The sequence below is a fragment of the Cariama cristata genome, unplaced genomic scaffold (assembly GCF_000690535.1).
Source record: "Cariama cristata isolate BGI_N322 unplaced genomic scaffold, ASM69053v1 scaffold35217, whole genome shotgun sequence".
In the NCBI taxonomy this organism is placed as follows: Eukaryota; Metazoa; Chordata; class Aves; order Cariamiformes; family Cariamidae; genus Cariama; species Cariama cristata.
Genome location: NW_009627791.1, coordinates 1 through 17,565, shown reverse-complemented (window position 1 = coordinate 17,565; position 17,565 = coordinate 1). Strand labels below are relative to the sequence as shown.

Genomic DNA, 17,565 nt, shown 5'->3' with positions numbered 1-17,565 from the left:
CGAGATTCCTCCATCAAAGTGCAGGGTGGGACCCCACTCTCCCTTGGTACTCCGGGCTGGAGCCCCGCAGCGTCTTAGCAGCTCTTTTATCTTGAAATTGCCCTCAGCTCCTGCAAATGACTAAAACTCTTTTAAGCAGCCTCTTTGCATAAGGACTCTTGGCCTCAGGGAACCCCAGCTGGTATAAATCGACTTCAAAGGATTTACATCAGCAGCAGATACATCCTCCTGTCTTTATTCTCCCTCTAAAGCACCAGGAACCATACTCCAGAGGGGAATAGGAACAGCAGTAACGACAGGACTATTGCTGGAGCTGGCGTGAGGCTGGAAAGGCCAAGAATTGCGTGTGCCTCTGCGTGGCTCTCCCTGGCTCTCCCTAGCCTTCCTAGGAAAGGAAGAGAGTTGTTTCTTCCGTAAAGGTGGGAATTTCCACGCTGAAGCACCAGGGAGATTTCCCACGTGTGGCTGGATGCTGCCCTGGCCTCCACCCTGTATTGCATGCGGTGGCCCAGGAGCCAGCGTGCTCCCAGCGCGCTCGGGCTCCTAAATCTGGCCAATCCTATCATAAATTAGGCCAACTTTTCTTCCTCTACACAAAACCAAAGGCAAGCAAGCTTCACCTGCAGAGGGTTTGGTGAGGATGGGGCGAAGGACCAGCTGCCGAGTGGCTGAAGGAGCTGCCATGCGGGCGGTGGGGATGCCGCTGCCCTCCCGCGTGCCCACAGACGTCCCCGTGGTCGTGTCCTTGCAGAGCCTTGTGCTGGGGCCAGCGCTCAGCCCCAGGCTGCGGCGAAGAGGTAAAAGCACGTAGTGCAAGTGTCGGTGCAGAGAAAACGTGAGCAGCGAGGATGCGGCGTGGGCAGCCAAGAGAGGAACTGTGAGTGAACTTTCCCAACGGTAATCAAGGAAATTACCGCATGCACGCACGACTGGAAAGCTGGAAAGAAACTGTGATTCCCTCTACCAGAGAATAAGTGAAAAAGGGTCACTGCTGGTAATCAAAGAATGATTCAATTTCTGGGCGACTTAATTTGGTTCAGATGACTTCTGGAGTTACTTCAGAGCATACAAAACAGGAAAACTCCACGCGATGCGATGGCTTTTTCTCACACAACCATCCAGATGGTTTTAGACCTCTGTGACTTGCTGGGAAGGTCGGCTGAACTGCCATGTGTATTTGGTTATTCAAAATTTCAGTTGGGGCTTCATCTTACTTACGTTACCTGCACTCTTTGTGTCAGTTGAATGTGTTAATTGCGTGGTCCTGTGATTGGATTTTGGGGTAGAGAGAAGGGAGCCCCAAGCCCATTTGCTGATTTTGCTTCTTTTTAAGGGAAAACCCGCTCGAGTCAGGGTGGGCATCCCCTTCCGTGTACATCCTCGTGTGCGCATATGCCTATTCTTACATGTGCCTCAGTTCTCGTCCGTACAGCGAGGTTATCGGTGCTTATTTCTTTTGTAAAAGGCATCGAGATGATTATTAATTATGAAAATAACAGCACATGTCCACACGTTGCTGATAGGCATTATCGTAATTGCTGAGCTGAGGGCCATGCTGCGCTCATGCACGAGCTCTTTAAAGCAGCAGCGCTTCTTGTTTGCTTAATGGCAGAGCAGTTGGTATTTTCTCATTGCTAGCGTGCAATCTGTTTGTTTTACCCTTTGCTGTCAAATCGATTTAATGAAGGGATCGTTACAGAGGTTTGCACATGACATCAGCCATTGATCTGTGCAGAGAGGCAGCAGCAGTGCTTTCTCCCCGCAGGCGCCGCAGGCAAATGGCAAAGCAGTTCAGAGGAAGCAGTGTCGCTCCAGAGCATCCTGACATCAAGGGAAGCTCAGGAAAAATCCCAAACACCCGCCAGGAGCAGTGAAGACATTGTGATTACCGAGTGCACCCATCAGCATGCCTCGGTCCAGGCTGAACTGTGTTGTTTTTAAAAGGGTACCTTGTTACTCAGTAAATCCCCGCTTAGGTGCCAGCATCGTTCAGATGGTAAATTGCAATAAACTTTGCAAAGCGTGCGGGTATTCCCCTAGCCCTGTGGGTGTCTCGGCTGGGTTTGGCCCCGATAGGCCTTTTAGCAGTGCCGTAATACTGCTGTCTGCATTTATAAAAGGTTGCTGATTAAAAGTCTGGAAAAGTGAGCAAGATTAAGGCTGTTGGAGGAGATGAAGGGGACGGATTTCTGGTTAAAGATCAGCTATGAGAATCCCAAGGTCTTTTATCTGTCCTCATCTCTGCTGCAGATGGCTTGGGTGACCTTGTGGAGGCCATTTAATTGCTTTGTGCCTCTGTGAAAAGGCAACAGCTACCCTTTGTACTTTGTGAGGTAAAGGCATTTTTTTTCAGATGTTTGTCCACCACTTGGGATTATTTGTCTGAAAGGGGCGATTGTATAGAAAACCCGACTGATTCAACATTGCTTAAAAGTTATTGTGTGACCATCTGATTATGGTGTTTTCCTTGTGAAGATAAAGGCCTCGATCCAGAGAAATGTTTCAGCACATGCTTCACTGTAAGTCTGTGGGAGTGCTCACATGTTGGTGACTGGTGCTTGTGACCGGCGAAAATACGTCACCGTGAGGAGTGATAGTGTCAGAGCTCTCCTCTCCTCCCACGGGCTTTCTCGTACTCGGTTTTCATTCTTGCTACCGCTCGTTCTCCATCACTAAGGTTTCTCTTACGAGTTTCAAAAAGGCTTTTGTCCCTTTTGTTTGGCACAAAGTTTAGTGGAGACCCTGTGAGCCAAAGTCCCTGCCCTTGCCCCAGCGCTGTGGGATGCTCTCCTGGGCAGCCAGTGCCTTTCACGTCCCACTCCTGCCCGTATCCCGTGAGATGGCATCCTTCACATCCCGCTCCTGCCTGTATCCCGTGAGGCACTATTTAAACTGGTTGAGTAACCCGGAAAGTGAGGCCTCGCTGTGTGACATTCACACGGGCAGGGCGAGGCGGGTTGCTGCAAGAGAAGGCAGCAGAGATGGCGGTGGCAGAGTGTGAGCAGATAGCACCCCATCTTTGGTCTGCGCAGATAGCCACGTGGTGAAAGGGAGGTGGCATCAGCTTTCCACCTCTGATAATCATGAATTCAAAGGCGAGAAGAAGGTGGGCTCACAACTTCCTTTGCTCTTACGGGGTTCTTATGGCCGAAAGGCTGAGCGGGAGTCCCATCTGGACGGTGCTGAGCTGCGGCTGGAGCCATGCCTGGCCAGCGAGGCGTGATTTTCGTGGCGCTTAGCGCTGGTCCGGCAGCCTGGGCTAGCGGGGAGCTGTGGGCTCTGCGTGGGCTCTGTGCGGGCTCCGCGTCTCCGTGCCCAACAGCTCTTTGCAGCGGGGACCAGGGGTGCAATGCAGCCCAGGCTGTGCCCTGCGTGTCCCGCAGCACGCGAGGAAGCCTCGTGATGTCATGCCAAGCAAGGCTGATAACATTTAGCGAAGGCAGTTGGAGAAAGGAAATCATTTGAGACCAAAGACTGCACTTTTATTTTAGGAATCCTGGCTGCTGCTGTGCGGCGTATCACGGGCAGCAGTCACCAAGGGCGTCCTGCAGCAGCGCGAGTGCTGCACACGGGCGGTGATTCCTTCCCCTGAGCTCTATCGCGTACCCAGCACGATGTGCTTTGCTGTTGATTCGCTGCTAAAAGGACAGCTACAGCTTCCTAAGAAAGTGATTGCATTTCAGTTTAAAATAAAAATTAAAGTAATGATTGAATCTTGAAATTGGATTGTGAATATATTCTTGTAAGAAAGAATTTATTAATTGCAGATGGACATTACAGATTTCAGGTTATTATTAGTTTATACCTTTTACCTGAAAAATATTTCCAGCTTGTAAAGGTACATTTTGCTACATTGCTGCATTTTGCCCTTCACCATGAAGGGGAAAAAAAAAACTGTGATCGCACCAAAAATGTGAAAAATGATGCTTTTAAAAAATCCATACATGAATGCTTGCTTTGAAAATCCTCAGTCTCTGTAACGAAGAGGATTAAAAGAAGGCAGAAATGGAGAAGAGACTACTGCCTACTTTTGACTTATTTAAAAATGCACAGAGCTTCCTCCATTTTCATCTTCCTTATAAAAAGATGGCTGTGTTACTAGAGCTGGCAGCCCCTCAGAAGCCAGCATCATTTTTTTGTCATACAGTTCAGCTGAGCAAGGCTGATGTGGAGTGGGGACCCCCTTCAGCCAACGAAGCAACCAGGAGGATTCATAATTCATAAGTGCTTCCAGCCATCCAGCTGAATACATTTGGATTAGTTCTCGTTTCTTCGTGCAATCCCTGATTTCATTATTCTCTTCTGCGAGCAAATACACCCACGTTCAGCCCTCTGCAAAGATGCTATGCCAAGCTTGGCTTTGTCTGGGATTAGCAACTGCCGGGCTTTGGGGGATCTCTGGCTTCGACGAACGCTGATTTTTTATTTTTTTTTTAATTGACTGGGGAAGAGGGGTGTCCGTGTGCCCGAGGAGCTCTCCTGTCTGACTGGTGATTTCTCTGTGAGGATTTGTGGACGGTGGCGTGGAGTTTTCCAAAATGCCTGAAGCAAACTATTTGTTATCTGTATCTTGGGGTTACATTAAGGTGGGTTGAAATCCTGAAGGGTTCTAAATGCCTGATTTTTTTGTGCTGTATTGCTTGGATAAAACCTCTGTAAGGAAAACGTGCTTTTTAAATGGGTATTTATGTGTAGTGTGTGGCGAGAGGTAAACGTATGTGTGTACTGTGCATGCGGTGTACATGTATGTAAATTTTTCCCCCCTTTGGGAATTCACTGTTGCGGGATAAAATGATGCAGCAATGAAAATGTGTGATCAGAAAATTAGGAGGATCATAGCGTGTATTTCTGGGTGAACAAATGCTTGAATCTTACATTTTACTTTATGATCCAAGCAGATCTTCAGATTTATGACATATTTCTCCTCTGTTACGTTCTGAACAGATGCAATTGTCTTTGACTTGCATAATTCAAAATGGAGCAAACTTACCGAATTCAGAACAAAAGAAGGTTATAGGATGTGGCATTTAAAGCCAGTACAAGAATGCGTGTATTTGATCTTTCAGAGAGATTACCTGAAATGTTATCTTTGTTACGGTAAAAACTACTGTGCATCATTGGAGGAAATTAATTTTGTAGTTTAGTGTAATGAAAAGAAATATCTAGTCATGATGATGCTGAACAGTATCTACATGAAACCATATGTCGCCGACTCCATTCCAAATGTCTCCAGGATTTTGCTTTTGACATCTTGTTTGTGGACTTGCTCGTGATAAAGCTGTATTAATTTGGAAAAGCGTTCAGAAAAATGCAATCTTTGTGTATGTGCTCTTCCCCTCCCAGTTCAAGAGGTGGGAGCTGACACACCTCTCTGAGATGAGCCGCTCCGGCAACCAGGTGTCCGAGTACATTTCCAACACGTTCCTGGGTAAGGCGTCGCATCCCAAGCTTTCGGGTGACTCAAAGATAACCATTAATGGCAGCCTCATACCCACTAGTCAGTGCTTGTGCCCAGTTTTCCTTTGGGGCAGAGCATTACTTAACTGTTTTGATTTTTCAGTTTCAAAATGGATATGGGGAGGAAGATAATACAGTGTTTGAATAAGTCTATCCAGAGAAGAATTCCTTCCCCAAATCAAAAGATCTTTCTGTTCAGAGTGAATTAAGCTATTGGTAGCTGCATTATGCAGTATTTGACTTTTGTCTTGACCTTACGTAAAGGACAAAGTCACATGAGCCCAACTTCATACTCTCATCTTTGCAAGTACTGCCTCATACAGCTACACCTTCCCCTTTCAGAGACAGGGTTCAGCCCAGACGTTTTATATATTACTTTGTGTGTATTTGCTCAATTTGCATTGGAAGTAGGAATAAAGAGTAAAGAGATTATTTTGCATTTCATTAGTTTTGTTGGAGCTTGTAGGGCTACTGACATGAATTAATCCCCTGTGTTTACAAAATATATTTGTTATGAAAAATATAATTTTCTGTGTTTTCAAGCAGCTTTAGAATTTGTGACCATTTGCATATAAAACGAAGCTTAGCACAGGGCCCGCATGTACATATCTCTGAGTCCAACAGCTTCAAATGCTGAATGTATGTGGGATGCTGGAGTTCATGGGGGACTCGTGCCCTGCGGTTAAGATGGCCCAGAACACATTCACTGTATGACACACAATTATTTCCATTAAGGGGTTTTAAAGTGATTTCAATAGCCGGTTGCAACTGGAACTACTGCGTGCATTTAGGACACATCACATCATTAATAATCCATATAAGTTTGTAGCTGCTTTGTGGGAATCCATTGGCCCTGTCTTATCGCTCAGCTTAATGATGACATCCAGAACATGAATTAATACAGGGAATAGAAGCAAGCCTGCCTAGCTGCCAGCCAGCAGGCCGCTTCTTCAGCTGGAGAGCCTGGAGCGTACACAGCGCGCTGGGGAGCGTGACCACCATGGCATTTTCAGGGAGTTTGTTGTTCATCAGCTCTTGCCAGTAGGCGTATGTCCCTGGAGCTGGATGTGCTGCAGCAGAAATACCCAAAGTGGCTAGGTACTGTGGACCTAACATAAAACTAATAAACCACGCATACTCTCAAGTTAGTGGAGTCTGTATCTCAGCAGGGGCTAACGAGCTGAAGCCCCTGCTGGTGCTAACGGGGCTGTGTTATTGCCCATACTCAGGCTGGGTCAGGTAGCCACGTGTCCCTTTGCAGGTCTTGACAGTGGTCTTGTTCGTTCCTATTCGGCTGCTCCTCACGTGTGCTGTAATGGTCACGTCCTCGCCGTTTTGTGGCCGTGTGAGGGCCGCTTAACCACTTAGGGCTGTGTTAATGCCGAGTGGTGCGGGCTCTCCAGATTGGGCCAGATTGCAGCTTGATTGCTCGTATTAAAAAGAAATGAGTAAAGCTTTTAAAAGGATCTTAAAGCTTTTTTAGGAAGTCATGCTGTTACATTTTTATGAATTACTTTTCCTCCCCCTAAAATTTGGTTTAAAATTAAATAAACACAGAAAATAACAGCTGAGAAAGTTGAAAAAACAGAAGAAAAAAAACACGGATAGGACATTCATTTATCTCCAGACAGTGTTTGTTAGGTGGGGATAGCTTATAGGTACTAAAACCAGATCACGTGACTTCATTCTTCAGTCTTTTGACTTTATTAAAGGAGCTGAGAAAGGCACCGAGAAGTGATGTCCTCTGCAGAGGGGCCAGTCCCGCAGTCCCCACTTGGGCAGTGAGAGCAAGGATGGAGCTTTAGATCTGTAGGAAGGACAAAGATGGAAAACAGTGGTTTTATTGTTGGCCGCATGACATCAACGGGGAAGATGATGATGATGATGGCCTTTCAACACATGCCCTTTCCTCAGGGGCGGGTGGTGTTGCTGCTGCCACTACCGTGGGGACCTGATTGAACAAATTGGAGATTTCTGTTCAAGAATGTCCATTTTACGCTGCCTTAGTGTTAGTCATGGCTAAGGAGATTATACAGAGGAAGGTCCTTCTGTTGTTCAGCAAAAACAGGCAAGGGAAACACCCGTTGGTGTCAGCTTGACTGTTGCTGTGAATAATGGCTTCCTTCTTAATTGCAGTGTTGCAGACACACCAGTAGTTCGTATTTCAGAGATTTTTAATTAAGCCAAGGCAAAAGTAACTAATGCCTAGATGCCTGGTCCCTCAGAGGTCCTCAGAGATGCAAAGGTGCAAAGAGATTGTTAGTAGCCTTTTCTAAAAGTTCGTGAAAAAATGGTTAGTATGAAACTAATGAGCCACTGACCTCCATTTTAAGGCAGCAGATAAATCAGTTGTAAAGGCAGCAAGTCGCATATGTGGATAGATTTATTTATTAAACAGAACTCCACAGCCAAGTCTGTGCCCCACGAGGTGCCTACTTAATGTCCACTAATATTGTTACTATCTCTGAGCATGACAACAGAAATACGGCCGGTGCATTGTGTGGTATTCTGTACGTATTTGGAAAGGGCAAACCTTTGATAAATCAGTGATGCCAATTTCTTACTGGGTTGGTGTTTTAAGAGCAGGGGGTATGGAGATGGGTTTGGCCCTAATAAGTCTGAATAGAGTGAATCTGAAAATACATGCTTATGTACTTTATTGAGGAAAAATGTGTTGTTTGATTATATGTTTTATTTTCCTGAAAATAGTTAATAAAAATTAATTGCGATCTAGCCGTAAGCAGAACCTGGTGCCCTTCAGGCATGGAGAGCTACCTGCTGGACATGTGCTGTGTCCCCAAGCGATGCAACTTGAAAGCGGCTACGATGAAAGCAGCCTGGCACTTCATGTCCCAGCAAGAGCTCAGTGGGAAGGTTCTGTCTTGCAGAGGGCAGACAGAGGTTATGTGTCTGTCTTGCTTTGATTTTGGGTCAGTTTGGCTCCAAAATGAGAGAAGGCCCTCAGCAGAGACACATGGGTTTGAACTGGTGTGCAGAGCCACTCAATCAGCAAAGCTAAGGGTTGATTTTGGGGGGTGTGATGGGTGCTCGCACTGCAAACGATGCTGACTCATTTCACCTTTGTTTGTTACAGACAAGCAGAATGATGTGGAGATTCCTTCTCCCACCCAGAAAGACAGAGAGAAGAAGAAAAAACAGCAGCTCATGACACAGATCAGTGGAGTGAAAAAATTAATGCATAGTTCAAGCTTGAATAACACCAGTATTTCACGATTTGGTGTGAAAACGGAGAAGGAAGACCATCTGGCCAAGGTATGACAGATTCTTGCAGTTCTGGGAGAATCGGTATTACCTGGAAGCTGGGGATGGACTGCCTAGATGGACCGCCCTCCCCTTGTAAAACTGGAGTCGGTATCCCTGAGGCGATGTGGCCATTACAAATACTGTAATTAATGGTACCAGGCCCTAACAGCATATTCTATGTTCATAAATTGCTTTAAAATATCCCTAAAGTAATTAAAAAAAAAAGTGATGAAGGCTGAGGAGAGCAATTATAACAACGCTGCGTCCAGCAAACTGGCTAAGGGGCCTTTGTTCCTGTCAGGGCATTTCTTCTTGCTGCCTGGAGTCAGAGATCACAGGTAATTCCCCTGCCACACAGAGAAATGTCATCTCCTCGGACAAGTGCTTTGGCACCAGCCCTTCACAGTTACTCTGTGTTCGTCTGCTTTATTTAGTACATGTGTTGATGCACTTACATAATTACTATAATGATGATTGAATTTGTGTCTTTTTAAAGTTTTGGAAAATGCAAAAAACGTGGTGCGAGTGATAAATGCAGAATTGTCTTGAAAAATATCGTAACCATTCTCTTTTTGTCCTTTCAAAAGGAACTGGAAGATCTGAATAAGTGGGGTCTCAACATATTTAATGTTGCAAGGTATTCCCACAACAGGCCGCTCACCTGCATTATGTATGCTATATTTCAGGTTCGTGATTTTCTGAATAAATTTGCTGTTCTTTTACAACACTATTTTAGTTTCTAATTGCTTTCTGTTTTGTTGCCTTCTGTAGTATGACGTCCTTGTTTGACACATGCATGTATGCTTGTACCGTTTATTATACAGGAGCGAGATCTACTAAAAACATTCAAGATCTCATCAGACACTTTTGTAGCGTACATGATGACGCTAGAAGACCACTACCATTCGGACGTAGCTTACCACAACAGCCTCCATGCTGCTGATGTTGCCCAGTCCACGCATGTTCTGCTCTCTACCCCTGCGCTGGATGTGAGTTACTTAGTTTGAGCTAAAAGTGCTTTGTGTTGGGCAGGCGTCGTGCTTAAAGGTGGGGTGGCGGCTTAAGAGCACCACATTTTGCCGATGTGAACGTAGAAGAAAAACCGTAAGCTGAGTCAATCACCAGTAGCGCTCAGACTTGCAAAAAGCAGCGTGCTGCCTGCTCTTCTGAGGGCTCGGTTTACGGCCAGGGAAATCACCAGTAAGAAATTTCAGCAGCAGCTTTGCCTGTAATATCTGTTTCATCTTAAAGAGCACATGCTGCTTGTAGACCTTTCTTCTGAGTAAATGTCTTGTCCTCAGAAAACTAATTTAAAAAGCACAATTTGTTTCTCTAAATCAGCCTCCCCAGCTGTTGAGAGATAAAACATAAGGACTTTTCTGACAAATTCCTTTTTTCCTTCCTAGGCCGTCTTCACTGATTTGGAAATCCTTGCTGCAATTTTTGCAGCTGCGATTCATGATGTGGATCACCCCGGGGTCTCCAATCAATTTCTTATTAATACAAGTGAGTTTTGTTTCAAATACAGTAAAAATTTCATCTGCCGACTTGGAAACTAATGGAAATGCGTTTTCCGTTACGACGAGGTCACAAAGTATGACTGTCAGATTGCGTTGCTTTCTCAAAATACTGTGCAGTAAACTAGTTAGGCGTTTTGAAATAAAGCAGTAATTAAAATGAAATTCCTAACAAAGGAAGCTATTGCAGTACAATTTGCAAAGTGCCCTTGAATCTTGTGAATATTACTACTTGCTAACGCATAATAATTCTTCCAGTCCTGAGTGCAAATTTTATCATTAATAGAAGATAAATAATGCTATTGCTATTGACAACGACAAAGCTAAATATTGTGGTTCATGTTGTGTTCTGCAACAGGCTAAGCATGTATCTTGATTCCAAAAGATGGGTATTGTTCTTTTTTGGAAAGTGTGTCTGCAGGATTCATGCTTTCTGTTGTCAGTGATTCTGAAGCCCGTAACTAAGTCAACCGGGTACTATTTAGTTCATTAGAACCAAGCAAAGGGCTGTTTATATTACATACATATGTGCTCGGATTAGAAAACCGCACGCTCTTGGCATACATGAAGCAAAAAAAAGAAAACTTTTCAGGATTTATTGCATACAGATAAATATTTCAGTACCCAGGACAAGCGTTTGCTGTTTGAAATCACACATTTCACATGCTGGAGTCACATACTGGTGTTGCTTTGCTAGATTCCGAACTAGCCCTGATGTACAACGATGAATCCGTCTTGGAGAACCACCATCTTGCTGTGGGCTTCAAACTGCTTCAAGAGGAGCACTGTGACATCTTCCAGAACCTGACCAAGAAACAGCGTCAGACGCTCAGGAAGATGGTGATCGACATGGTATGAACTACGCCCACACTGCTCCTCTTCTTAAACAACAAACTGACTCCTTTGTGTGGCTGCCTGTACTGAGATCCTATTTTCCCTTCTGTAAAGGTATTGGCGACAGATATGTCTAAGCATATGAGTCTGTTAGCTGATCTGAAGACTATGGTGGAAACTAAGAAAGTGACCAGTTCAGGAGTCCTCCTTCTGGACAACTACACAGACAGAATACAGGTACGTCAGCCAAGTGTCCTGGATTTTGTGTATTTTGGTCAGGATTGAAGAAACTATGCTGCTGGTTTTGCTGTGGCTTTTAAATGGGCCATACCTAGAAGCTACTGACCTAAATTTTCAGCAATCATTTTCTTCTGTTCTGCACCACAAAGAGGTACAAGGTGGTCCGATATCTTTTAGGTAAAGGGGATTATGTTTTTAACGCTTAAGAGCATGGAACTGCAAACATGCACGTTCTCCTGAAGTTAATCTATAAGGTTGAGTTTTTGAGGGCTCCTGAATTTCCTTGCTGCTTTCTGCCATTTGTTTCTCCTGTTGAAAAAGTATAGCGAGATGGCTACAGCATTGCAAGAGTGCCAGAATTTAATTTCTAACTCCATACCTAAAGCAACTCTCACACTGAGCTGAAATTAGTGATGTACAATCTGGTCCCTATATGATCTAATCCTCAATTTACAGAAATGACAAAGCAGTGCTGGAGCAGGGTTATGTAGTTAGTAGGACAAGATGCATCCTGATCTTCTCTCCACTTTGATGGCCAGCCTCTTCAGAAGAGACTCATGGGAAAACTCGCCTTACATTTTTATTTAAGACTGACTACTGATCTTAAAAGAGGTCACTCTGTCGCTGTCTAAATCCCTGTGGCCACAGTTAGTCAGGCACATTTTTGTGTGTGTGTGGAAGGGATATTACTCATTTAATAAAGTAGGAGCATTTAACCATCTGAGAGCATGCAAATAAAGTTTGAATGGTGGGAAGCACCTGCGTTCAAAAACAAACCTTATGATGTAATTACCATTGCCATAACTGCAGCCTGTGTAAGTATTGAGTTGTCTGAAAAACATATAGCACGTTTTATTTTTGAAGCGGACCGTAGCAGCTAGTCTCATGTACGGAGATGTTATGATGTTAACATTTTTATAGGCTGTTGCATAATCAAAGAGTCTTGTGGTTAAATGTTCGGCATTAAGCAAGCCGATACAGCTTGAAACTGTCCTCTTTTTCCATTTGATTTTACGAGTTTTCTGATTAATGTAATTGCAGGTTCTCCGAAACATGGTACATTGTGCGGACTTGAGTAATCCCACAAAGTCTCTGGAGCTGTACCGGCAGTGGACGGACAGGATCATGGAGGAGTTCTTCCAGCAGGGAGACAAAGAGCGAGAAAGAGGAATGGAAATCAGTCCAATGTGTGACAAACACACAGCATCAGTGGAAAAATCACAGGTAATTGGCCGTGAGCTGCATTTTTGTACTGCCTAAGCTTGTATTTTTAAAGCGGAGACAAAATTCATCTGCCTTCTCTAGCACAATTAGGCAAACAGCCAGCTGTTCAGAGGGTTGGTTCTGATTGACCCTGACATCCAGCTGTGCCTGAAGCTCATGTAGACTGGCGGGGCTGTTCAGATTCCTTTATGTACCCCTTGGCGTCTCCTCATTTCCAAGTGCGTGTTCATCTTGCCCTCTTTGTGTCCCAGTTTCCAGAGTGAGTTGGTTTCCTTTTGTTCCCCGGGCTTAAAAAGTGCAATTCTGATCTCCCCTTCCTTCTGCCAGTTCTCTTCTGCCTTCGTGCCTTCCAGCCTCCCTAGTCAGCACCTCCTAAACCTACTGACATCGTACCCCGTGTTAGACATCTACAGCAACGCCAGCCCCGTTGTACTGCAGGGTTAGGAGCTTCTCCCAGCTGAGACCCACTTCAGGACACTGGAAGAGTCTGGATGTCTGTCGTTGTTCAGCCTCCTGCAGAACAATTTTGCAGTGCATGGTCTGGCCAGTTAAGTTAGAGATCTGATGGAGCTGCTGTGTGCCGGTGAAGTCGTATTTATTTATGAAGTCATATTTATTTATGTCAATACAAACCTTAAAAGGAGCTGGATATGTCTGGTTTTTTGAGATTAACTGGCTCATCCCTAGTTCTGATTCATAGATTAAACAGTTTCAAGGTCAGATTTTGTTCTGACCTGTGTAGCACAGGCCGTAAAATTTCACCCGGTTAGTCTGTAATGAAGCCAGTAATTTATGTTTGCCTAAACATATTCCGGTCTTTATATAATGGTGTCTTGGTTGCTGTTTTTAAATGACTCGAGCAAGTCATCATCGAGGTTTTTCAGCTTGAATAAGTAACGAAATTGATGATAATTATTTCCAAATGTCCTCTTGGGCTAAGCCAAGTGGTTTCAAAATTATTCACTCAACCGCATGGTGATTTTGTTGGAAAAATCTGTCTTATTTGTTAACCTAACAAGAAATGAATCCTTTGGCCAGGCTTGGCCAGAAAATGCCCATGTGCTTCGCACGTGAGCTCCAGTAAACTTTTTGTTTCACATATGCACTTCACAGAGGTTTCAAAATGGCATTTTTGCTATGCAAAAAGAACAGGAATTGCACGAAATGGCTACCATTGAAATCCCGACTAGTGGCAAAGGAGAAGGGGAGGTGGCATGCCCGTTCTGGAGTGAAACAAGGAATTGACTGGAAAATAGTATGCAAGTATTTCAAAGCTCTAGATGTTACCTCTTTACGTCAAAATATTTTAATACCAGCGCTCAGCCATCTGGCCAGCTATTCCATGATTTCGGCTGTTTGTTTAAAGAAACAATGACCTGGTCTCTAGCCATTGGTGCTGTATATAGCCCTTGAGCGTTTTGGGTGGCGGCAAAGCCTTCAGCTAACTGTATAGAATTTTTTTTCACTTTAAAAGTGCTCCGGAACATGTGCTGCAGGAAATTTTCATCACCTTTTTGTTTAAGCTGCCTCCACAGTATGTTACAATTGAATGTTAATGGTTCTATTGACATCCTGTTGTGTCTGAAGGAGGCATGTGTGATTTCCAAAGCAAACATCTGCACGTTGAGTCTGGCCCCTCTGAGAGCCATTTTCCTGCTGCACAGAAACGTTGTCCAGCGGAGCAAGGAGAGAAGTGACACATTCTGCCAAGACGGAAGAATTTCAATCCCCTTTATGGCCATTCAGTATTCTCCATCCTGGACGTACGTCCTCTTAGTCAGACAATTGAAAAATGATTTAGCTCAGAGCTTACGCGCCAACCGGCGGAAGGACCGACAGACTCAGCCACAGCCCTCACTGTTTCCACCCCTGGCACGTCACTCCATAGGAGTCGGGCAGCAGCGATCTGCCCGCCTTCGTGGAAGAGGAGTACTTCTTGGGATGAGCTGACCTGCTTTCTTTTTTAATGAAAGGAAAGGAAATCTTTACCATGGCCAGCTCCGCAGACAAAGATGGTGGCTGCTTTGGCAGAGTAGGGGAGGAGTGCTGAAAGTTCAAAGATGCAGGACCACGAAACAGTTCAGGATAGGTACAAACTACACACCATAGTAACATATGCCTGAAGCTCAAACTTCAGTCCATAAAAGCAGTGACATTCGGCATTAGGACGGCTGCTCGCTGTGGGCGCATTGGCATTTTCGCAGCTGCCAGCCCCAGGCATACCCCGGGGTAATGGCAGCGTTGCCATAAATGCACCAGCTTTGTCCTCAGTCACCAGGGAATCCCATCTGAGACACAGCAAACTTTCTTAATGCTTAGGGTAGAGGCAACGATTGTCTAAAATGCCTCTCTGCGCTAACAGCTGGCAAGAGGCAGCCCTTGTTGGGATGTTCTTCCTTCAAAGTGATGGCTAACCCTGATTTCCGCAGGGCAGGGATTGAGCAGCTAGTCAGGAACGGACGTCTGCATATGTGATATTTAAAATCATGCGTGCAGCCAGAGATCGGATTGGCAGCTCCGTCGCCGAGTTTCCCAGTGGCTCCGGCTTTTGGTTAAACTTTCATCCAAGGTTTGATTTTGGACAAGACGTCAACCTAGCCTGACGTTGTAGGTGTAGCGTTGGGTATCAGATGCTTACGTCTGCAATTAGACTGTGCTGGTTTGAGGACTTGCTCTGGGGCAAGTGTTTGGCTTGTAAAAATCGTGTATTAACAGCATTTGAACTTTGTAGGCCTCCATCTGCTCCTACCCGTTCCCTTCCCCTAAGCTTGCCTGTTCCTGTGTTTCAGGTGGGATTCATTGACTACATCGTCCATCCGCTCTGGGAGACGTGGGCCGACCTGGTGCAGCCCGATGCCCAGGACATCCTGGACACGCTGGAGGACAACAGGAACTGGTACCAGAGCATGATACCTCAGAGCCCATCTCCTCCGCTGGAGGAGCGGGGCAGGGACTGTCAGAGCCTGATGGAGAAGTTCCAGTTTGAACTGACGCTGGAGGAGGAGGATTCAGATGGGCCGGAGAAGGACGGCGAGAGCATCGGCTACTTCGGCAATACGAAGACGCTCTGTGTGGCCGACCCAGGGGAGGAGGATTCACAGAGGGAGGCGAACATAGAAATTGTGACAGAAGATACGTCTCCCGTCGACACATAATGTCTTGTACCTGTGTGAGTGGAGTTTAAACACTTAATGAGCATGCAAGCAGTCTCACGGACTAGCCTGCAGCCTGGGTCTGAGGCCTGTGTCTAACATTGGCTGAAAGATCTTCCCAGCTACTTGAGATTGGAGTCAGGGTTAAAGATCGTGTAGTGAATGATTGCTCAGGAAATGAACAGGTGATTTACGTTGTGGTTTAAGCCTTGTCAGCTAAGAGCATCGTGTTGTCCTGGAGCTGGCTTGGGTCGTGACTGAAGAGTAAATGACACACAACTGAGAGATTTTATACCATTAGTTTTGGAATTTGTACCAGTTAGACTGATAGAAACTACTGATTAATAACTCTCCATATAAAACCTGTCCACCTGACCACCTGTCTGCAGACCTGTGTGCCTTCTTTGTAAACACTTTCATGTCTTTTCAAGAGTCTGTTAATTAAATATGCGGAGTTTAGTATAAAAAGCGACACAAAGTGTTTCGAAATTGACAGATACTTTTTTTGATTCTTCCTGTTACAAGAAGCAGTCTTCCTTTTTTCATGGGCAATACCTGTCACTTTATTGCAGTTAATCACTTTTTGCAGACTAAATAGAAGGGAAACCCTCTGTTTGGCATCGCTGCACCTTTAGTCGTCTTCTGAATACCCCAGGCGACCCATTTAAAGTCACTTCATGCCGTCGTGCATCATCTCGGCTCGCTTGCTAGGAATACCAGTATTTTTTCCTCAACGGGGTTTTATTTTTGTCGTGCGCAGGATAGAGGGCAGTTTGTTTCCACGGCACAGCGCAGTACCTATATAAGTAAGCGCGATAAGGCAGCGTGTGACGCGCGTTCCCCCTCGGCAGCTCCTTGGCTCAGTGGAATTTGCACGCTCGGATATTTGTGTTTCTCTCGCCTATCGTTCACGTTTCCTAGGTTTAGGTCCACCGTCCTCCTCCTGCACTGCCTTGAGCTCTAACACCTCCATTACTGTTTATAACAGTGTATTTATTACGTAATGTATATACTGTAATGTTTTGTAAGTTATTAATTTATATGAATTAACATCGCCTGTCGGCGGCGATGTTAATTGTGTAGAAAACTCGGAATAAGAGTTGCCTTTTTTTCTTGTAACCTTTTGTATTGCATAAAATACAAGAACCTGAACATAGCTGAAGAGACAGACGCAACCCAGGAAGGGCATTTGGGTGGCAGCCGCCCGCAGGGGGGGTTCGTCTTCACGGCGAGCCGGGGGGACACACACAGAGCGGACCCTGGGGCAGCGGGCGAGGGGTTGGAAATGCTGAAAACCTAGAGGGGGGGGAACCAAAACCAGAACCCCCCGCAAACGGGCCGACTTTTAAATGTCACGTTCCAATTTCTGAACAGCCCAATGTGAATTTCTATGACAAAAATGTGAACTGATGTAATAATTGTGCTGTGAAACTTCTTCTGACAAAGCTTGTCCGGCATCGTGAGCGGTGTCAATCTCAGTTTGTAAAATATGTTTCAAGCTTTTGGTCCAACTTGTGACTAACTAGTTAATGAAAATAGCACAGTTGTGCATGATCAATGGGTTTGTATGTCTGTTGAACACTGCATTGTTCCAGGTGGTTATTTTATTGTTTCCAAAAGTTTCACACAATGTATGTTATAGTATTATATATTGTGTTCAGATGCATTCTTAAGAGATTTTTATATGAAGTGAATAAATGAAAGCATGACCCTGCCCGCGGCTCTTTGTGCTGCTGCTTTTTTCCAACAGGTTGGCACGGGCAGTGCCTCAACCGCTGCGCTCGCTCGGCTTGGCTGGGACCCGGCCGGCACCGGGGGCACCGTAAAACCGAACCCACCCGTGCCCAAAACCCAGTGGACACGGGGAGCCCCGGTCT

General features: G+C 45.3%; 1 protein-coding gene and 1 long non-coding RNA gene across 2 annotated transcripts; both read left to right on the top strand.

Moving 5' to 3' along the window:
- The first annotated feature begins 4,475 nt into the window (after positions 1–4,475).
- Positions 4,476–15,691, top strand: PDE4B (phosphodiesterase 4B, cAMP-specific). Its single transcript, XM_009704560.1, has 10 exons — positions 4,476–4,586; positions 5,344–5,428; positions 8,552–8,730; positions 9,309–9,407; positions 9,546–9,710; positions 10,128–10,227; positions 10,936–11,090; positions 11,187–11,309; positions 12,354–12,536; positions 15,326–15,691. The coding sequence occupies exons 1-10, from the start codon at positions 4,539–4,541 to the stop codon at positions 15,689–15,691; spliced, it is 1,503 nt and encodes a 500-aa protein (XP_009702862.1). The 5' UTR covers positions 4,476–4,538.
- A 785-nt stretch (positions 15,692–16,476) lies between these two features.
- LOC104165042 lies at positions 16,477–17,400 on the top strand. The gene is made up of 2 exons (XR_696482.1): positions 16,477–16,907; positions 16,940–17,400. It is a non-coding gene; the product is annotated as an uncharacterized LOC104165042 (long non-coding RNA).
- Positions 17,401–17,565: the final 165 nt, after the last annotated feature.